Source organism: Elgaria multicarinata, chromosome 2 (assembly GCF_023053635.1).
Source record: "Elgaria multicarinata webbii isolate HBS135686 ecotype San Diego chromosome 2, rElgMul1.1.pri, whole genome shotgun sequence".
Classification (NCBI taxonomy): domain Eukaryota; kingdom Metazoa; phylum Chordata; class Lepidosauria; order Squamata; family Anguidae; genus Elgaria; species Elgaria multicarinata.
Window position 1 is genome coordinate 146263107 of NC_086172.1, and position 22965 is coordinate 146286071.

Consider the following 22965-nt stretch of genomic DNA (forward strand, 5'->3'; position numbering starts at 1 on the left):
TCTGTGGTTTGTAGAATGTTGGCCTGAGTGGGCGGAGTTAGAATGTCTTGGGAGGCGGGAGTAGTGATATATATAAGGGAATGACTGAGGGGATTGAGAGTTCTTGTTCTTTTCAGGAGAAACTTTTCAGGGAGATTTGTTAGATACTCTTAGAGTCTGTAGTGCTCTCTGTATTTATGGTACTTAAGTTCTGGGAAATTTGAGAGTCAGTGTAGTGAGTGGTGTCTTTAGGGTGTGGTGTGCACGTAGTGGAAGTATATTAATAAATACTGATAATAAAGAAAGTTCAAGAGTGATTGTGTGAGAAAAAGGAAAGCGCGAATGTGAGAGTGACAGGATTGTATGGATTGTAAGGTTTCAAAAAGGTTTTTAAATGTTGTTATTTGAAACAAAGCTTATGTACTTTTAAAAATAAATTTTGATTGTTTTGTTTTTAAACTACCACAACAGTCCCACGTGTCTGTTTGGCATTTATCATCTTACGTTTACACATTCAGCACCCACTCTGACAATCATTCACCTAAGCAGATATAACTCACAGCGCATTATTATATATATTAAAATCCATTCTCCATTTTAAACCCCTTTCTCCACATAGTTTGGAGGAAGGTGGGCTTTATCCCTTGCCTCAGGCGTATCAAGTGGTGATGCTTGGCTTGAGCAGGGAGTAGCCGCGGCTGGGTCTGGTGTTCAGAGCCTGTGTCGCCCCATAAGAAGTGGTGGCAGACAGGAGGTCTGGTGTTCAGAGCCTGTGTCGTGGCAGAAGCCCCTTCCCAAACACCCGTAACTTCAGAGAGCCTGGTGCGGAGGCAGGTTCTGATGCAATCCTAGTCGGACCGACTTTCTCATGCCTACCTTCCAATCTGTACGTTTTAGCTTCCGGCGGACCCTAGCATCAGCTAGCTTGTCGGGGCGCTCTTCTCTAGAAGAAAGCTCACTTCCCTCTGAGTGTGTAGGATTTGGCCTTGAGGAGATAAGCTCTGGAGAGGGCTGACTCCCAGCTGGTGAACTGCCCATGAGAGCTTCCTCCCCCACTGGTACAGGCTGGCTAGTGTCTGGCGCTGCCTCCTCTAGGTCCGATACTGATTGATTACCTGAAACACCTTCTCCCAAAACAGGGGCAGTAAAGTTAGACATGACAATGAGCATAAAAAGTCCACCCATTTTGAGCTCCAGGTTTGTTTTTAAAAGAAAAAAGTATTTATATGGCCAATAATAAACCGTATGTTCGAGAGTGTAGCAACAGGTTATCTATGGAGTCAGGATTATGAGTCTGGGACTCAGGTGGCAATTATGTTCAATCAACCACAAAAATCATTCTAAGTCTGAAATGTGTGCTCAGTGATAGCATAATAGTAAGCTGTACAGGCAATTGTTGGGGATAACAACAATTTATTGTGCGAAGCCAGCTTTTAACTTGAAACCTAGCAGATAGGACACAGACAAGATGCTTGTACAAGGTTCTTTTGAGAGTGGACTTCAAATGTGTAAGCATGACTGCCAGTTACTTTACTAGTGACGTTTCAAAATGAATTTGAAGCCAGAGTTTGTGTCCTAACAGACTTGGTGTTGAGTTGCCAGTATTAAAAGCATTTAAGAAGCAAACCCCACATCAACTGAACCATACTACTAAGAACAGCCCTGTATGGGAAACAATAACAGAAACACTATATTTTAAATATTTTATTTATTGTACAAACTATTTACAGAATCATCTATTACAGGCGTACTCAATTCTTGCTGAATTCTGTTTGGAGCTGGCTAGCTGGAAAGAGGCCAAGCTAAAGTAATAGGTCTTGGTTTCTAAAGCATGCAAGATAGTTCACAGATGCAGGCCAAGTCCTGTGGTATCCAGAGCAGCTCCAAAGAATAGAGATCTACTCGAGATTGTACCGTGAGCTTAACCTTGTATCCTGGAAAATGATGCACATGACATTGGATGGAACAAACAAGGATGAATGAAAAGGAAGAAACCTCTTCAGAACATACACATATGCACACTATAGATGCCTAGAGCACAGCCTGTACCATGGCCCACACATGGGAATCAGGGCAACATACAACGTTAGGAAAGAACAAAAGCAGGATTCAGGAAAATAATATCCTCTGCACTGAAATTATAAAGCGTTGGGAAGAATGGACCCTGCTAATGACGGGGGTGAGAAGGGGCACACATTCAAGTGCGTTGTTAGCTAAGAACTAGCAGCATCCACCAATGCGCTGACTGTGCTTGTGTAAAAAGAAAATCCTTGGCATCTGCAAAGAGGCAAGAAGTGCCAAATACATTTTATTAGGAGAGTGGTTTCAAGCAGAGAATGTCTGCTGAATATCCAGCCACTCAGTCCGCAGTATAAAAACAGCTGAGCTCTAGAGAAGAGAGGAGGGGATTCCTGAGGAAGATGTAGCAGAACCAACCTTGAGCCATAGCTGGAAAAGCCTTCAGTTGGCCAAGGAACAAGACAAAGGACTGGAACAGCACCAAGCAGCAGCCCCTCAACCATCAACTGGCTGAGCTGTGCAGCAATATCTCCTTTTGGTCCCTGGGGAGAACAGTGGGTAGTTTCGAAAGGCAATCAGGAGCCTTAACCGCACTGGTGACAGAAGCCACCCTTAGTGCAATCAGATGGCATGTCCATGCTGCTGAAAAGAGCAACTGCTTGAAGGAGAAAAAAATATCTGCCATGAAGGAAAATACAGTGGTGGTCTCTAAAAAAATGTCCCAAAGGGAAGGGATCCCTGAATTGTCCCAATACTCAGAGTTCTAACATTTTTGGCAAAACAATGGCTTGAACATCTGTACAAATGTGATATGCATTCAGGTAAACAAAAAATAAATTAAGTTCTACTGAAGCAGGTTTGCACATTATCTTACCTTTTCTAATTTGCATGTGATTCTGCTTGTTTTGGAAAAGTGCACATCTATTATCTTTTTATTATCTTAAATTATAATAGTAAGACATGCCCACTTGTCATCTCAAGAAATCTATAGCTCCAATCTAGGGCAGAAAGACTGGACTGGAAAAGCTGGCACAACCGTGAATTGTATTTTGTAAAAGTTTGCTTTTATGAGATATCCAATTGAGATCAGAGAAAACTCCCCCAATACAGGCAGTCATATTGTAGGCCCCTCTCACTAAGTAACCAGCCACCAACATGTCTCTCCTGACCAGGAGAAATGCACTTCAGCTGCCCACAAAATATTCAATTCTCAATTCAATCAGAATTTGGCTTTGCTGACTAAGATTGGCTAGACTGCCAGCAGGAATCTCTGAATTCCCACTTCTTTATTGCCAAGGAAATAAGAGTTGTGGAGCTACTCATCAGTTATACAGGGCAGCTCACACTGTTGCTCTCTTGTAGTCTGAAGAGTGAGTAGTGCAATGTGTTGCCTTGTGGGCTCACTCCTACAGTGTCTGTATCAGCAGCTCCAATTTAATCCCCTAAAAATGTTATGGAATGCTCAGGACGGAGAATGCAGGACAACAGGAAGGGAAAAGGGCACAGGTATCAACGCCTTATTTAACAACTCCCTCTGCCCAAAGCAAGCCAGAGAAATAATGTTCTTGCTGCTGAGTGGTAGAGGCAGAACACCAGACCCTATGGAATGGGAGAGAAATCGACGTACTGGGCTCTAGGGGGCTCTATCCAATACGCATCACCCCATTGTATTTATACACAAATGTAAGTTTGATGCACAGAATAATAGCTGCCTCTTGGCCTATCGCCACTGCTTTCAGAGTACTCAAGAAGGTCAGTGCTCGGATATGCATAAGACCTTAGACGTATATATCCATTCTCTCCGAGGAAGGGGAATAAGGAGGTGGTAAGGTAAAGAGTTCCTGTCCAGGTTCATGACCACTGCCAGAAACAGCAATTAGAGGAGAAACTCCTCTTCCAGTTCAGTGGGAAAGCGAGTGGAAGCCGTTGCCACTACAAAAATACATCCTGTTGCCAGCTCCTGGTGGAGGTAGAACAATGTCACTGTCAGGGCCATCACTTGTGCTCAAGTGATTGAATGCTGCCTTCCCTGCCTATTAAGAACAAGTGGTAGCAGCATCTAGTGCAAGGTGGCTAAGAGAATTAAAAGCCCTACAGGACCAGGTACCAAAGGAATGAGGGAGGGGGAACGATTTCATGCCTTCTTTTAACATCCAACTTAAAGAGGGATTACTCATGTGGAAACTTGGGCCAAGGCATGGAAAGGTATTAAGGCTCCCCATAATCTGGGGATTCAGTGCTCCATTCTCCACTCATTCCCAAACCACCAGAATATTGCAAGTTACAAATCTTCTCCTATACCAAATTGTAACTTTTGCTTATGAGCTTCCTCCACTTAGAAAACCAGACCTATCATGCCCTGTAAACTGCAAGTATCATGTCACCCCAAGAGATGTGCCCTAGTTCATTTCATGTACCATACTGGAAAGGGGAAGGGGCAAGATGTGCTCCCAAGTAATGTCCTTCAGCCACGGAGAGGCCAGCAGGTGACAGCGCAGATCGACATTCCAGTTTGCACAATGTCTCCATTACCCTTAGGGTGGGAGTGGGGAGATTGGAGCTGGGCCTTTTGCCCCGATGAGTTAGAGAGGCTCGACAGACTCCTCTGGTGTCAGAGCATGCCAAAACCCTCACAGCCCTCGCTGATGGCCAGCTGCAGCATCTTGTGCACCTCTTCATAGGAATCATAAGTGGGGAGGCACAGCTGGTTAAAACTGTAAAAGAAGAGAACAAAACTATATATAGCATGAAACAGGGAAAGGATATGTGCTTCACTGGTAACTCATTTGATGGTGATCCATCACAAATATTTAATGGTATACGGTGGGGGCATCTATGTCTGTTGTTTTTGAACAGGTCTATATATTGTTTACTTAAATGGCTTTTAGCTCTTTACATTGTTTTAATTTTTCCTCTGTTAAGAGTTTTTAGACTGTTTTTATTATGTTGTGTTTTGCAAAGCTGTAAAGGAATGAAATATAACTATAACAACAACTCCCTTAGTTACATCAGTCACATCAAAAAAATAAATAAAGAAAACCTTCAGAAACTGGGCCTACCAAAAAAGCATCCACACCAACATCCAGAAAGCAGCCATACTTAAAACATGCTCAATTGTCAGGAAATTCCTGAATCAGTAAAAGACAGCATGACTTGGCAAAGCCTGCCATGTCCGTCTAGAAAAACTGCCATGAGTGAGAAAAGAGAGGAGATGATGCTAATGATAATCATCATCATCATCATCATCATCATCATCATCATCAACTAGGAGCAGCTAAATGGCTTTTAAAATTTCTCCAAATACAGCATTGACAATTCACTGCAAGATCCACAAGAGAGAGAAGGCTCATTATTAGTAAGAGGCTTCCTACAGTTTACTGAGACATGATCAACTCAATCAGGGAGGCCCCAGCACGTACTCACCAAGTATGGGCTGTTGGCAGTGTACTGTGCGTTGGAGCTGCAATGATCTGGAACGATGGACAGAGTGCAGCAAATCCTCCAGGAGGCAGCTGAGAAGAGCCAGTGGTGAACTGCAGCAGCCTGGCCAGTTCCTCCTGTGTGAAACTGGAAACCACCGTCCAGAACCACCGCATAACCTGAAAGGCACAGGTGAGTGAAGCAAGGACAAAGGGCAGATCACAGGGAGTACGACTCCACTAAGCATTTCTCACAGAACATGCAGCACAGAGATGTCAAAGCCACCCAATTATGAGAACAGGCCAGGGAATGAATTAAAGGTGTCATATTCACACCTCTCAAGCCATATTGTGACATCTCTCCAAGCCATACTATTACACTGATGTCTCTTTCTGACTTTACACAATCCTACAGTTCTCTCAGGATTCCCTTTCTCTCTCTTTTTAAAAGAAGAGCAGCAGCAACAAAAATGATAGCATCACAGTTTTTTCTTGCTGTTAAATAACTTAAATCTGATCCAAAGAATAGTTATTAATCAAGAAAGGACAATAGGCACATGTGCAAATAGTATTCCTAGGGCACATTTTCAAAGAACATTCATAGGATTTTAAGGCAAGGAACAAAGGAAAACAATATGAGAAAGTTCACCAATATAATTTAACTTGAAAGCTTTCTAATTTTTTGCTTTTCCATTAATCCACCTTTTTCCCAACTTAAAGAGTATTATTTCTTCGCCAACACACAACCAGTGCCTTAGTCATGATCAGAGGAGAGTCAATCCATTTGGGGGGATGAGGTAATTTATTCTACCTACCTTCTCTCGGAAGTGCCAAGAACCGCCTACTACAACAGCATGTGCTTTGAAATCACAGACACTAATGTCTCCAGTACCACACATCAGTAACTGGAAGAAAATAAACATTTCAGTCAAGAAGAGTTAAGAGTGTCTCTTCACAAGGCACTTATTGTGCCCTTATGATTGTTCAGTCACAGAAGTTCACGGGTCCTTTTCATGATGTTGTCAATCTCTGATGCCTCTCGCATTGTTTTCAAGGGATAATCCGCCATTTTAAAAGTTACCAAAAATGCAATAACAAACAGTAAACTTGCAATAAAGCAGAGCCAAATGCTGGCGGTATCAATGAAACATATGGGAGGTAACTGGCAAAAAAAGTGGGGAGGATATATTTTACCTATTGTAAAACACAAAAAGGCTGTGGAAGAGACAGCCATGGTAAGGCTGTGGGATTTTCGCTAAATGTGTAGAAGCCCTTAGACTGTTTTCCTTCAGTCCAGACAAGTTTCAGTTAACATAGTCAGCTCTGAACTCTGAAGTGTTCAGAATTCAATGTTAAGGATATCACTCCTTCTAATAGCAAACTCAGGTGGTGGGCTGCCAACAGGATTGTAGCCAACTGAGAGAAAAGAAAAAGGCAGGTTTGCAGAAGTACAACATTTATTTATTTATTTATTAAAAAAGACAATCAAAGAGGACTGAGCATGCTCAACACCCATGAAACGCAGGGGGACTGCTGTTAAAGACAAATGGAACCCAGCATGAAGGAGCGAGAGTAGAATACTCTGCTTAGAGGGAATTGATGGTTAGAATGCTGAATAGGACGTGACAATAGACTACAGTGTTTTGTTGCAAGTCTCACTTGTATCTCTACACATCTTGTCAAGAGGTGTTCATTCAAGTTACAAAACAGACAGTTTCCTATGATGTGCAGGAGGGGTTGTAGAGTGGGTACAAGCCACCTGCATGCCAGGTTCACACAACACGTCAACCCACGCTGTAGCACATGTAATTAAGCAAACAATGGGGGCGAGCAACATGCGTGGTGGGAGAAGCTACGATGGCTTCTTTTCTCCTTGCGATCATCCAAACACCTCCTTTATCTCTATATGTGTTAGGATTGTAGCTTTCCTGTTACAATTTGATTTATAAGGATCATAATCATGAAGCATTATAGGTTAAAGTGTTCCCAACAGGTCCACTGCAAAGAATAGTTGCCTCTAGGTTGCACAGCACCAAAACAAATAAATAGAGAAGTAGACAAGGGCCGTGGGGGAAGTAAAAGAGTGAGAAGAGGCTAATCTGAGCTGGAGTAATGGAGTGCTCTTTAAGCTACAGCTCCACAATTAATGTGGTTGGGAAGGAGCCTTTGCAGTGCTGGGGCCATGGAACCAGGCAATGTTTTTTTTCTTATTAAGAGAAGAGAAAGGAAGGGAAGAATAGAGGATTCAATTAGTTTGGCGAGGCACCCAATGAGCATCTCTAGATTAAAGAAAAAACCTGCACCCTTACCAGGCTTTTTTTCTCTCGGGTCTTTCCACATTCACTATGGCCTCCTTCAGATGCGACCACATGATTTGTAATTCAAACCTTCCCCTCTGGGCAATGTTCCATAAAGCTCAATGAAACAGCGCCATTAGCAGAATTAATCTCATGATTATTTTAGATACAGGATTATCTCAGGGTGGGGGGGTAGTGAGATTTCAAGGGGAAGGCGTGGGAAACATCCTGGAGGTTGATGGTATCATGTAAAGGACCCGCAAACATCCGTGAGTGGCCTATCATGTGTGCAATAAATTGCTCATGTAGAAAAGCTCTGTATTGCCCCACAGAGCCATAGCTCCAACCTTCTGAGTCAACATTACTTTTGTTGTGCGCAAAGCAGTTTTACTAAAGAGTGTGGGGGTAGCCTCATAAAAATCAGTATTGATAAGCCATGTACTTGATACAAAGTGATCATGAATGGGAATTCCCAACACCTCTCACCCCTAGCTGTCTCACATTCATCGGAGAAGATGCAGCCATCTCAAGGACAGCAATACCCAATCTCACCTCAAGTTCATTTTCATCAAAAATAGCTAGGAGGTTTTCAGGAACCAGTTCATTGAGACCTGGAAGAGAACAGCAGAATATATGAAGAATCACAACAAGCAAGAACAGGTCTCAACAAAACGCAGAGATAAAGTTTCCTGATTTTCGTTTCCTGTTTAACTAAATTGTATTCATTTTGAAAAATGCTCAATTAAAAAGAAAGCATAGATCATGTGCCATGTTACCTTTCAAGAAGTGATCCACTTCCTCTCTAACCTGATTGGCTAGTCTGTACTGTGCAAGCAGATTCAGGTAGAAAATTTTATTCTCATTGGTTACTGGCATTTGAGCACCACCAGTTACTAGTTCAACCACCTAGAAACAAAACATGAGATAATTGTTATGTGGTGACAACTTGTATTTGCTTCGTAAATCCACAAAGTAAGGAATTCTTTACACCTTTCCCCTCTTACTGAGGCAGTGCTCTTTTCCCTACTGTGGAAAAGAGATTCAAAATGCCCCATCTCAACCAATGCTTCTCACCTTCTCAAGCTGTCCCAATTTGCTGTATTTTTCCTCAGCAAAGACTAACTCCATCTCACTCACATCATTATTCAGGATGAAGCAAACTTTGGATTTATAGAACTCAGGGTCATCTGTCTCAAAATACTGAGAGGAAAAACAGAAAGGGGGAGAGAGTGCAAGGAAGAGAGAAAGTTCATTTAGTATGTGCTGCAAAACCACATTTGGGATGTGCTTTATACGCAAAAGCAGAACGAAGGGCTAGAAGTGATGTTACCTTATAATGCATTCTCAATCCTATGATCTGAGCCAAGAAAGATCTTGTGAAACGAGCTCTCACCAGCTGCTTATAAGCTCCTCCCAAAGATGACTCATACAGGCACTTTCCAACCAAACGCCCTGCAAATTCATACACCTTCAATCGCAGATAAGACGGCCGATTGGGGTTGGGGTGTACCTACAAACAAGGGAGCCCACAATTACTATAGCAATGACAGCAGAAATCACTGAAAGCTAGCCTAAACTGGAAAAAAAACCAATGTATTCTTCTTGTACATTTGGTCAAAGGCCTTCACATCTGTACAAACTTGAGAAACTGCTCTGTTTATCCCTAGACTCTATGGCACTGAGGCACAATATCTATAAGCACATACATGAACATGTATAAAGACAAATCATGTACAATTCAGCATGAAAAGGTTTACTTGCTCCCCATATTGTAGGGAATCAAAAGACTTCTTCAGTCATTTCGTATCTGTGGGTACCAAATATGGGAAGAAGCCAATGGAAACATATGGGGCTAGCCCTACCGGCTTTGATGTCACCATGCGCACTGACCATACACCCCAGCCAATGAATGATTGGAGTCTGTCTAAAGTGGGCTGCTTCTATGTGCAGAGTTTCCTCCACGTGGACAAGAGTTTTGTTCAATCAGGGTTTCTATCCACATGGAGGATGGAAGACTGATGCCATTCATGCATCAGATGGGGAAACATGGCACATTCCTGCTGGCTTCTTCATACCTTCAGCAGCCATGGATACCGAATGCCTGAAATGGCTTCATCTCAGCAAGTCAAAGAACAGACTGTACCTAAACAAGCCATTTCTTTTTTAAAAAAAATCATTAGCATTTCTCAATATAAGCATAAGCCAATTTCTCTTCCTTCTTATGTTTCCCTATTGGTATCCCTACTAGAGAGGCAAACCAATAACTTTTCTACCTTTGTAACAACCTTTGTAAACTGCCCAGAGAGCTTCAAATCATCACCATCATCATCATCATCATCATCATCATCATCATCAAACTAGAAAGAGCTTGGAAAAGAACGTGAATACCTGAAATAAGCTTCTAAATGGAAAACACAGAAACACTCTTTTTTGTTTCTATCAAAGAATGAGAAAAAGATACCCACCAGTGCTTGGTTGTTGTCACTGAAGTGGGTAAAAAGTTGATTGGTAGTGTCAAATAAAACTTTGCAGATCAATTCAAACCACTCTCTGCGAGGACCTCCCCAATCCAAGGCTACAATATAGAACAAATCCAAGACTAATCAGATTTTGCAGTAGCCCTATGCCTTTTAGAACATAGGTATCAGGGAAATATCCATCTTTGTACATGGGGCAATACTATTGTGTAGAGTTCATATGCAATATGATCCTCTGTACTTGACCAATGAACTCACCTTCTTCATCTTGGAAAATCACTTCAAAGTTTTTGCTCCAGTCAGAAAGAGAGAAATTCCGCGTTGCTTTCAAAGACTAGGAATATAAAGAAAGTCGAGCATAAATTGATGTCTGTAACCATGAAGCTAACATGAGATCTTATTTCCATAAACAGCCAATAAAATCAAGTTTATGAAATTAACAGCTTATTTATTTATGTATTTATTACATTTATATCCCGCTTTTTTCCTCCAAGAAACCCTCCTCCTCTCCATTTTATCCTCACAACAACAAACCTGTGAGGTAGGTTGGGCTGAGAGTTTGGGCCTGGCCCAAAGTCACCCAGTGAGCTTCATGGCTGAGAGGGGACTAGAACCTGGATCTCCCAACTCCCAATCCAACACTCTAGCTGCTACACCACATCAGCCTTGGCCTTCCCTCATCAGCAGATACTGCTCTTACCTGCAGAAGGTATGTGGTATCCCCCACTGATCCCCTCCAGAGCTTCTCTTCTAGGATTGTCTTAAAGTAACACAATTAACATTCCTCCTGTAAGGTTACTTCTTTGTACTCAGTTTCTTCTCAGAAGCATATTTGCTTACTAGTTTATTCCCCAATTTTCATTGAATTTCTGTTTGCAATGTAAGCTGTGTGTGCATGTCTTTGTATCTACATTCAAACATGCATGATACATACATATATGTATACATACACATGCTATAACAAAATCTGTTTAAAAACCAAATTCAGTCATCCAAATTCAGTAATTACAGTAGCAGTTCCTGGATAGTATAATCCAGAATTGCCAGGGACAAGCACTGTGTGTGAGTCACTTAGAATTTTAATCAATAACCCAGGAACACCCCATTTTGGGTTATTTCATGATGTCAACTCAGAAATTCTGGGTTGTTTATGGCTAAACAACCCGGAGTAACCCAACAATTACTGCTGAGTTAACACTGGGTTATTTAACCCCTAAACAACTTAGTTTCTGAGTTCAGACATCATGAAATAACCCAGGAACTGGGAATTCCTGGGTTAATTAAACTCAGAAGTGGCTCATGTGCAGTGCTTATTCCTAGCAATTCCTGGATTTAACAACCCAGGAATTGCTGCTGTGATCTCTGAAGTGGTTCTATGACTGCCTCTGTGAGCATGTCTGAATGTAGGCAAAACAGGGAGCACATCTGTCTAACCATACAGTCCTGTATTCAAAGGCGTTCTCGATTTCATGAGCTGTGCAGTCCAAGTCTGGTTTAAAGATCAGGAACCACCAGAAGGGAGAGCTGAGACCTTGATGTTGCCCATCAACAATTTGCAGCTGGACAGCAGACTCAGCAGGCACACATGTCACATGAGTGAGCCTTCAGGCCCAGGCACTCCCCCCTCCTTGCTTAGTACTTCTAGAATGGCTCATTTGCACCACAGTTTCCCATTACACCTGAAATGGGAAACTGTGGTTTAAATTAGCGTGCCAGAGCCAGCATGCAAAGGAGGAGGGAATCTGTGGCCTAATATTAATTTTCAGCTTAGTAAATTATAGTTTATTAAACTGAAATTGTTCCATCTGATCCTAATCCAAGAATGAAGCTTAGAATTGTTGCTGGAGAATATCCTGATTCATAAATCAAATTTTCATTTTGTACAGAAGTTTGTATCTAAATAACAAAGTGAAATTCATGGTTCTGGGCTGAACAGAACTTTCAAATATAAATATTGAGAATTTCAGTATGGCTCATATTTGAATTTTTCATTGCTGTTTTGCGTAAGAAGATATCTGCTGGATCAGACCAAGGGTCCATTTAGTCCAGTATTCTGGTCACACAATGGCCAACCAGCTGCCCACAGGAAGCCCACAAGCAGGACATGAGTGCAACATCACTCTCCGATCCATGTTTCCCAGCTACTGGTGCACATAAGCATATCTGATACTGATATTTTTCCTGGATTATATCCAGAGGTGCTCTTCTGCAAGTGGAAGACCATTTCTGCATGCAGAGAGGCTTTCTCTAACTTAGCACAAGAACCTTGAATCCAGAGGTGCACTTACATTTGTACAAGCCATTGCACAATCTCTCACACGAGAGCTTCTACAACATCACGCTTTCAGCCAGGTTGCACATCACTGGATTATTTAACCCAGGAATTGCAGGGTTGAGCGAAGCACGCAAGCCACAGGCTTGTCACTTCCACTTTTAATTGTTTTATAATGTGCGACCCTGGGATTGTTTTGTGATGTGTGAACCTGGAAACTCCATAAACAACCCAGTGTTCACCCAACAACAAACCATGGGAACATGTGCACATGAAAAAACAACTGAGAAACAGAGGGTGCCTGCATTGTTAGTGGAAAGTGGAAACAATTATCACATGGCTTGTCGCTTTGCTCTTCCCCAGCAATTCCTGGAGTAAACAACCCAGGAACTGTCACTATAACATGCAAACTGGGTGCATTTGCATCTCTTAGACTCTAGAGTCATTAGGCTTTATAAAGGTTTCCTTGGCTTAGTGCTTTCATCCAAATCTTAAACTGCAATCCTACACAAATTTTCCTGGGAATAAGCCCCACTGAACTCAATAGAACTTACTTCCAAGTAAGTGCAATTCTATACAAGTTATTAGTAGAGACAAGCCAGTTTGAGCTATATGTCCCTTGCATACACAGCCATCCCCCAGTCATGTAGGGGATGCATGAACATAGAAAAAGTCTGGAGAGAGGGGAAAGATTGCTTCCACCCTCTTGCAGGCCGGTAGCTGTAACTCCTTACCATTCTAGCTTTAAGGTGTGTCCCACAGGGGCAGAAGGATACTCTATGGAGAGTGAAAGCTCTGGTTTGATGCAATTATAGTTCTAGAAATACTTTTCTTATTACTTAGCAAGCATTTAGGAAAGCATACAAACTGTTTCATGACTTAGGAAAGCAAACAAAATGTTTTGAGCTCATAATGCTTATTCTCATTTTTAATGTACTGACCTCACAAGATTGAACTTGCTTTGAATATCAACTTTAAAATGATTAAAAGCACCTAAGAATAGAATCACCATTCCAGAGAGAGTCATGGCAGAAACAGAAGGCAAGAAATCCGTGAGGGCAAGTCTTGACTCATACTTAGTACACAAATAATTTAAAACTTTTTTGCTGCTCACTAGTGAGAGCCTATTCTCTGTAATAACCTTCCTCTTCTCCATCGAGTGTTTTTACTTCCCACACTTGAAATTGAATTCTTATCTGTCAGCAGCACTAGAGCAAGAATCCATTATGTTGCAAGACTTCACATAACAGGGAGTCTGGGATTCGATGGCGAATGCTTTTAGGAATTAAAAATAGTTTTCACAGCGAGCCTCTGGTAATAAATAATGTATCTATTCTGAGCTGCATGATGTGGTTACATCGACATTATTGTACCAAGTCAGAGATAAATCAGTCTTGTATTCAGAGTAAATAGCTATTCAAGATGACAGGAACTGTGTGATTACTCAAGGGCAAATTTGCACAGGACGAAATTACCCTCAAGCTGCAATATGAACACCACCGAACTATAGGTGAGACTAAGGAATACACCCTCCACTTTTTCTTCAAGTCCTGGCGGAAGTCCAATCTAGACAAACACACACAAGAAGTGGACTTCTGTAAGGCTCCCTTAAAGCAGGAGTGGGCAGACTTCAGGCTTGCAGGATCTACTTTGTTTTGTATTAGAACCCTGAGATCCACCAACTGGTGTAAAAGATATGCAGCTTGAATGAAAGAATTTTGAGCACAGGAATTTGTTTTGAGTACCAAAGTGAACAAAATCCAGCCATTCCACACAGAACCCCGCTCCTGGCTAGCTTAATTTCAGCAGTATAGTTTGGTGGGAAGGAAGTCATTTTGTTACGGCAATTGTTAAACAATTTGGTGTCAGAAATCCTTGCTGATTTGCTTACTACAACACCCAAAGATCTATCAGAAGATCCCCGATCTATCTTCTGCTCATCCCTATCTTATAGAACAGTAACTTCCTATGCATCACCAACTCTCCTAAATAAGAATCAATACTCTGAGAGAAGTACTTTAAGGGGAAAGTTTTGAAGAGCAAGAGCCTCCTGCAGTCTCTGAGATCAACAGGTCAGTGTTTGATGGCAGCAGGAGCATCAACTACAGGGGATGTCCAAGAGCAAACGAGACAATACAAAAGGTTAAGGGAAAAAAATATCTATACAAAACTATAACTTTTAATATAAATGACCAAGGATATACTTTCCGAAAGACCTTTTGAGGGTGAAATGTGTCTGGGTTATTGATACTTCTTTATTTGAATATATTGCATTGCTATACTATTTGTTCATTTAGTAATTACTATAAATCGCTTGGCTTAGTATGGATATATATATAAATTTTATTTTTATTTAAAGTGATACAAAAATAAGGAATTAATACAAACCATCCCCTTAGTATATATACTTGGTTGTTTATATATTTTTGAGAGATTTCCCCCCACAATTATTTACATTTTTTTGTTTTAATTCCCAGCTGTTTAATTATTGTATCGTTGTTTGCCAGTAACCGCTTTGATTCTTTAAATATAGATTAAATCTCCCAAGTTGGAAGTCTTCTTTATGCTAATGTTGGATAGTATCCTTTGAAATAAAACATCTTATTTGAAAATGTTGAGGACAGGCCAGTGCCCAGGCCTACAATGTCTGAGCTATTCCTTGTCCTGTCAGCTTTTGATCATCCACTAGCAGTTCTCCAAATTTTTACACACTATATATTTAACCATTTTCCAGCCTTGTACTTTTCTTTTGATAAAGGTTTTTGGCCCCAGCGACTGAAAGTAATGGGGACACATCTGAACTTAGTTTTCCTTTATGCTTATCCCATGTTTTAAGCAACTGTGGTGATATCAGCTTCCTTTCTACTAACTATCCTCTTTCTTTTGGGGGGATCGGCAAAAGTGCTTCAAGGGGAATGTCAATATTTAACTGTTCTAAATGATATGATCTGTGATCCTGTCTTAGTGTCATCCATAGCCTCAGACAATTTAACTATATTAATATGCCAATATAAATGTGGTCATTTATACTGAAAGTTTCCTTTGTGCATACAGATACATTTTCGCCAACTTTTTTGATTCTCTTGTTTCTTCTTTTAGTAAAGTCAAGAACACTGTTTGTTTTGGAGACTTCCAAGAGCAACCAGGACCCTTCCTACCACATAGATTTCCCACCTAGGCTTTGCCATACTAATGGTCTGCTTAAGGCAGATTTTTTTGTCCATCTCCATTGCCATAGGTTGCAAAGGAAAAAAAGGTACAAACTTGTATTATATGTGAATGGGAAGTTTTATCCCCATCCCTTCCTACTCGAGTCTACTCTGCAGCTCAAAGTGAAAGAACGTGGAATGGAAAAGGAATGGTTTACTCTGCGTAGTCTTCTCTAAGAGAGAAACACACTATGCCCCAAGATTTCTGCATCTGACACACTCACTGATTCCAGAAGGCTGTGGCGGCTGACTTTCAGAGTAACTTTGGAATGGGGTTTCTTCATGTGCACCTGACGCAGCTCCCTCTGGAAGAAGTTTACTTTGTCTTGAAAAGTCTCTGAGCCTCCTGAAACCAACAAATCCATGGTCATCTCTGTACTCTCAAATGCCTCAAGCATCAACTGTATCCTCAGTCCTTCGTTTGCAGAAATTAACAGTGTCAGTCTGCACAGAGCCCTAAAAATGGGACCTGTGCATTGTCTCAGATGCATGCTTACAGATAGCCCTATTATCTCTACAGATAGAACATTCTGACTCTGTTTAGATGATATGCTAAGCCATGGTGGTTAAGCGCTTTGAACTAAACATTATGGCTTAGTGTGTTGTGTGAACCATGACTTTGCATACCGTGTAACCCATTCCTATCCATTGTGGCTATATAATCACGGTTTAAACATGGTCACTAACACTTTGCTGCAAAAGGGTTAACAGCCTAACAATGGTTAGCATGTTGTCTGAACAGGCCCAGTAATTTCATCAAAAATGAAAGATCTATCATCATACCCAAAAGATTGACAATCTAAGCATAAAGGACTTGAGGAAACAAAGAAGGGCGAACCATAATAGCTGAAAACATTTTTATTTAAAAAGGTGCTCTTTGACTAACCAACTATGGCTTTACTGGTACAATCTGATATGAAATATTTTAATTCTGTATTTCAACTGTTATTGTTATTCCTCTTTTATTGTTCACCACTCAGATATTTTATTGATGTAGAATGGTACATAAAATTGTGCAAATTAAATAAATAATAATAAAAAAACATGTGACCACCACTGCATAGATAAGAGTGCTAATAAAAAATTCCACCCACTAACATTTTCCTTATCCCTATTTTCTCCGTTTCTCCACATCTGTATTCTTGCACACACACTGGTTCCTGTGCGTGCACTTTCTCTCTCTCTCTCTGTCACACATGCAACTTGTGTGTGCAAAAGTATTATTTACCTTCCCTGCCTTCATACGACAAAAGAGGAAGGTGTTTTTAAAAAAACAATAACTGATAGGCGAGAAAGAATACCTTCCTCAAAACACACACACATTCTAACTGTGCAAACTCTTCTAAAGAATTTCAGGTAGAGACCAGATCAGAAACAGGAAAATATGCATAGCTGCTCTACAATTAATTACAGAACCGTTACGTCAAGCTAAATCACTCTCCACATTTATAAATAAACATTGAGCTAGGTGGTGTACTGAAGTGATGCAATCCCTGATGGCAATGCTTGCAGTCTACATCATAGAAAAATGATCAGCAGCCCTATGTATTATTTTATGTCAGCTGGCATGTGGTAGACAGTAAGTAACAGAATCTTATGCCCTAACTGTTTTTTTACCTATATTTTTATGCAGAGAGCGAATGAAAGTGGCCGCCAAGATGTTCCTCTCCTTGCAGCTGAGCTCGACGGGAGGCTGGATCCCGTCATCCACCACCAGTGTCAGCAGCTTGTGTACAGGGTCAGGCCCAAGGTAAGAAAACTAGCAGCAAAAAGATGCAGAAAAGAGGGGAAACCATCATTCCCCAGAAAGCACAGTACATGAAGAAGGCATAGACTGGGTTCAGACATCATGATAACCCACGATAAGTTAAATAAGCCATGATGGTTTATTTAACCCATCACGGGTTATCGTGTCATTTGTTGGGAGTTTTTTTTAACCCACAATGGCTTATTTGGCCCAAATAACTCACTCTGTTAACCCACGGTCTACAAAGTGGGTTATTTAACCCATCATGGGTTATCATTTGTGTGGCAGTAACTGTGGGTTATTTTGTTCGCCTACAGAATCGCTTGGCTGCAGCCACTCTCCTCTAATCAGAACTCTGATTCCACAATCCACCTAGCAACTGGTTGTGCTCGCAGCCGAACCCCACCCTAACCCTTCCCCCGGCATTGTGCTCTGCAACCTCCCCGAACACCATCTCGGTCGGGTGGCAGCAGTTGTGTGTGGTTGTCCTTTTGCCTTGTGGTACATCCTTGCCAGGGAATACTGTGTATGAAGTTTTGTCCCACTCCTGCAAATTTCCATGTAGTTATATCTGCCACCCCATTTTGGTGAAAAGGTGCTTTTGCTCATGTGGCTTTGTCAGCGTGTAGGGCTTTCAATGGTCCTTGTATGCATCCCTGCTAAGGGAGGCGGTGTATGATGTTTGGTCCCAATCCTGCCTGCTTTCAGTGTTTTAGAGCCACCATCTCCTTGCCGGGGTGATGCTGGAAGCACTGAATTAATCTCTCCCCTCTCATTGGGATATAATGGAAGGTTAAAACAGGCTGCTGTAATGTCATTGATGGGTGAAACAGCGCCACTGCTGGGGTGGGAGGACTGCAGCAGGACAGAAGGTGTAGGGAGGACTCAGATGACAAAATAAGTAGCTTATTTCAAAATAAGCTACTGGGTGTAACGTATTAACACATCATGGCTTAACTGACATCCGAACGCAGTGAGATTATCTTCTGTGCACGTTCCCTTGCCCCTCCACCTGTTCAGAACCAATTAGCAAGAAAGGTGCTGTCAAATAGCAGCTGAGGGGATGTTTTTATAAATTCTACTTCCCACAGAATGAGCCTCAGTAAAGGAAGTCGTAAGAAGGAAGAAGTGAAACAGCCAGAAGCAGAATGCAATGTAGGGGGTGATGACAGCAGTCTCCCAAGCATGATCTAAAAGGCTGACTGTGTAATATTATTTGAAACTTCTATGATTTAGATTGATCAAGGGAACCTGTCTCCCTAAGCTTCCTCAATACACTAACCCCAAAACAAAACAAAACTCACCACTCAGTTGGAAGTTTTATCAACTCACCTTGGTGCCAGGACACACTCTGAAGGTAAAGAGGCGCCAAGGAATGATCTTCAAGTAGAACTCCTTTACCGAGAATTGCTTTGAAGCCAAAGAAAACAGAAACCAAGAAGAGTCACGTTTTCTCAAATACACTACTCTGAAAAAACCTGAACAATGGAGAGAGTCCGTTCTTCTGGATCAACGTGGCAAAAGGTAATCTAAACTATAGAATTTATTGGTTTTATTGTTCTTACTCTATTTTATATTGGTTTTATACTGTAATTTATTATGTAGTGCGAACCACTTAGACATTTTAGCATATTAATTGGTATGATAATATAAATAATAAATAAAAGTAGTAATAAAATAAAATAAAATGTAGCCACTGTTCATACTCTTAGTTAATACAGCGATGAGCCAAGGAAGGCCTGGGCAGTTTGATCTCCAATATCATCTTGCAGAAGTTCCTCAGTTGTTTCACAGCATAATACAGGTCTCCTTGCAACAGTGACCATACACAAAAATTAGACTGAAGTGATTCTTGAAGCTTATTGATAACAGCAGACATACGTAATAGTGCTAATGGGAATAATGTGATGTTGATAGCAAATAATAATTTTTAAAAATCAGCACACTGTTCTTACCTTGGGTGAAACATAACAATATACTTTTTTGGGTTTCTTCACTTTCTCAGGGGTCTGGCTGTCAGAAGGAGAGTCTTCATCTTCATCTTCAGTAGCAGTAGAAGGTCGGCGCTGAGAGGAACCCAAATTCAGGAGTGGAAGATGCCACTGGGTGTTGGCATAGCTACTAGCATTGTAAAGGTAGGCTTCAAAGTAGCTACTGACCCCTGAGGTAGAAACATTTCGCTCTACAGTATTCTTTTCATTCTCTAGAAGAAACAAGACAGAGAGGTGTAAAGATTAACGTGGCCAAAGCTTCCAGGCTCCCAGTTAAAAGTCAGGGTTCCTAAGTCAGATCTCACCCTCCAAGCTTGGACCTCTCTCTCTCTCTCTCTGTCCTCAGAGACAAAGGTCTGATCAAAGAATTTCAACATTACACTACTCAACTTCCCTTCAAAATAAAATAAATGCATTCTTCTTTGGTGATGAATTGAGTCTGGGGGGCTCATGACAAATTTAGGGAAATTATTATAGTGACATTTCTTCTTATTGCTTTGCCATCTGATAACTTAAAGGTTACAATTTACTTCATAAGTATGAAAGTGAGAAAGATCACACTTAAATTCTCATATTGATTTCGATGAGACAAATACTCAGCTATGCATTTCCCAGATTGATATCAATGCAACTTAAATGTATTTTAGTTCTTAAAGGACTCGGCTGCTAACTACATGACATGCAAACGTGTGCAACTAAAACTCAACTTATTTTTCTAAATCAAAGAAAACAACTGTGGGAGGATCAATTTGGAGCAGAGAAACAGCAGCTGGGAGTGGTGTTTAAACTTCCCCCCACCCACTGCTTCACCATTCCAAATTCCCACATCCTGGAACATTTCTTAACCGCCAGCATTGGAAATCTGTATGGAATGAGTAGTTGGCCAAAGTTTTTCTGGATTGTACCTGTAGAGGAGGAATGTGAACTACCAATCACATGTTATTTCACACAAATAAATCCTTTCTTACCTGAGAAATGCAAAGATCAAAATGAATAGTGGACAGTAATGTTTTAGCAAGATCTCTATCTGCCTTCCTTTACTACTGAAATCAACAAGGAGATCGTGATAGGCTATTCCTTAGTGAAGATGCTGGAAAGGCCACATTTTTATGAGAGAGAATGCAGGCTAGTGTTCTGCAATGGCTTGAATGTAAGATTTCGATGTGGGAAACCCAGATTCAAAACCCCACTATGAAGTTCACAGCTCATTTAATGAACGTGGGTAAGCTATTCCCTCTCAGCCTAACTTGTCTCACAAGTTTGCTACGAGGCTAAAATGACAGACTGAGCTTCAGCAAGGACAGTTTAGATACAATACAATAAATAAACCAACTTTAAATGTCTCCAGCTGACAACAGGATTGCGTGGAGGGGTTGAAATGGTAATGAAGTAATGCATTTTTTAACTTACCACTTAGAACAATTATATCAAACTCTCCATTGCTAATAGGCTGGTTTTGGTAGGAGATGCAGGCACGGAAACATCCCCTACAGAGTAGGGTGAGTTTCAGGAGTACTTGACAAGTCTGTCGATTGGACACCACAGACTTTTCAAACAAAACATCAGAAGGCTCTTCTTCTTGGGGACCAAGCTAGAGAAAATGAACAAACATTAGGCTGTATCAGTGTGCTCTAGTCTTATAGAAGATGAAACAGAGAGGGACAGACATTGCTCACCTCATGGATTGAGAGGCTGTAATTGTGCTCATCTATCAGTGATACTGAGTTACTGGTAGGATTATCATATTCATCTCTGGGAATTATCTGCAAAGTATGTGGCTGTCCACATGTCAGCACCAGAGTGGAGAAATGGCAAACAATTTTGGTTTTGGAGGGAACCACCATCCCTGAAATAAGGAAGAAAGAACAGTTCAGAAACACATGTAATATTACAAGGAGGCATTTGCAGAGAATAAATAAAATATGGAATGCATCCATCTTCCCCAGCAACTGGTATAACTAGGCTTACTGCCTCCGCTATTGGAGGTAGTGTATAGCTATAAGGACTAGTAGCCACTGATAGGGATTGGCAAACTCCCCGTGTTGTGTTCGTGCTTTACTTGCCAGATCTGTCTGTTGCCCAAACCTGGCATGGGTGCAGGATGAGCTGCCAGATGGTCTGCGGGTGCCCAGTCTGTGGGTGCCCTGTGAGAACTCACTTTTTTGTGTGCACGAGCCACGATTTGTGTAAAATCATGGCTGGGAATATTTATGAAAATCAGGATTTGCTCAAGATTGCAGCCATAAATAGTGCAATTTGTGCAAAATTGCAGGCATAAATTGTCAAATCTGCATTTGTGCAACTCCTGAATTGCACACAAAAATGGTGAGAAACCACAACCTTGCCCAACCTAGCATGTGCCAAGCTAAGCCAGCTCAGGGATCTGTGAGCTGGTGTCCGGGGGGCTGAGCTAGTGAAAACTTGCCAAGCTCTACCCCCAAGCTGGATTTGTCTGACATTCCTAGCTCTTGATAGCCCTCTCCTCCAGGAATTTATAGTGGACCACTCAAAATGAATCCAACCAAACATGTGTTAAAGCTCATTTTAAAGCATACCACATGGTAGTGATGGTGGCAAGGAAGCCTTTCATGCTTCCATTTCATGCTCTCAGTGCCATCCAATGGAGCTTTCCAAACTTGGCCAGAAAAGGAATATTAATAAACCTTAAGAGCCTCACAGTGTATTATTTGCTAAGCATTTTGGGGATAAAACGGCTTCCATTTGTAGTCACTTGGATCTAGATTTATTTACAGAACAGTCAGTGGATATGTCCAGAGAAGAGTCTGTTCAGATTTTATTGGGTGAATTTTAGTTGTTGTGGTTTAAGGATGTGGACAAGATACTTGGAGAAGTGTAGCCTCTTTGCTGACCCTTTGGCAATCTTGGCTTATAAATCTATCAGGAGGTTGAGGTGGTGAGTCCAGAATGTGACTAATGTCCTATTGCAAGAGGAAGTGGTCTTAACCACCTTAAAGGAAGTGGTTGTGAGGCCACTCTTACAAAATACCTCTCTGGAATCCAAAGATTATTTCCTGGTTGTAAACCTACCCTTTGGGGCAAGGTGTTTGATTGTGTGACTTCTGTACAATTCTAAACATTATTGGATGATACCAATTATCTAGATCAACTTCAAACTGGCTTCACACCAGGGTTTAGCACTGAAACAGCTGTGGTCACCTTGATGGATGAACTATGCCAGGAGAATGGAGGGAGTGACTCTCACCATGGAATCCCTCTGAAGCGGCTTTCTGAGATTGGGGACACTGTGCTCCAGTGGTTCCATTCTCATCTCAAATAGCCATTATTTAAATGAGTGTTCTTCATTCTGGTCTGACCGTTATTGAAATACTGATCTTAAATTTGGCTTTTAAAACTTGATGTTGTGCAGACTTCTACTGTTACTTTCTACTGTTAGTTTTACCCTACCCTGTGCCTGCTTACCCTACCCTGTACCTGTTTGCATTCTCTTTCCCTCCTTATTGTTTTACTATGATTTTATTAGATTGTAAGCCTATGCGGCAGGGTCTTGCTATTTACTGTTTTACTCTGTACAGC

At 41.3% G+C, this 22965-nt stretch overlaps 1 protein-coding gene across 1 annotated transcript in view; it reads right to left on the reverse strand.

Moving 5' to 3' along the window:
- Nucleotides 1–1455: 1455 nt before the first annotated feature.
- Nucleotides 1456–22965, reverse strand: part of AREL1 (apoptosis resistant E3 ubiquitin protein ligase 1) — a 34459-nt gene continuing 12949 nt past the window's right edge. The window contains exons 5-19 of the mRNA XM_063117866.1: nucleotides 21087–21256; nucleotides 20821–21001; nucleotides 19375–19622; nucleotides 18752–18829; nucleotides 17290–17431; nucleotides 15897–16018; nucleotides 10450–10525; nucleotides 10180–10289; nucleotides 9045–9224; nucleotides 8789–8914; nucleotides 8491–8620; nucleotides 8267–8325; nucleotides 6233–6322; nucleotides 5422–5597; nucleotides 1456–4712 (exon numbers count right to left, since the gene is read on the reverse strand). Of these exons, the coding sequence (XP_062973936.1) occupies nucleotides 4610–4712; nucleotides 5422–5597; nucleotides 6233–6322; nucleotides 8267–8325; nucleotides 8491–8620; nucleotides 8789–8914; nucleotides 9045–9224; nucleotides 10180–10289; nucleotides 10450–10525; nucleotides 15897–16018; nucleotides 17290–17431; nucleotides 18752–18829; nucleotides 19375–19622; nucleotides 20821–21001; nucleotides 21087–21256 (1991 nt within the window). The 3' untranslated portion in view covers nucleotides 1456–4609. The remainder of the gene's footprint in view (nucleotides 4713–5421; nucleotides 5598–6232; nucleotides 6323–8266; nucleotides 8326–8490; nucleotides 8621–8788; nucleotides 8915–9044; nucleotides 9225–10179; nucleotides 10290–10449; nucleotides 10526–15896; nucleotides 16019–17289; nucleotides 17432–18751; nucleotides 18830–19374; nucleotides 19623–20820; nucleotides 21002–21086; nucleotides 21257–22965) is intronic.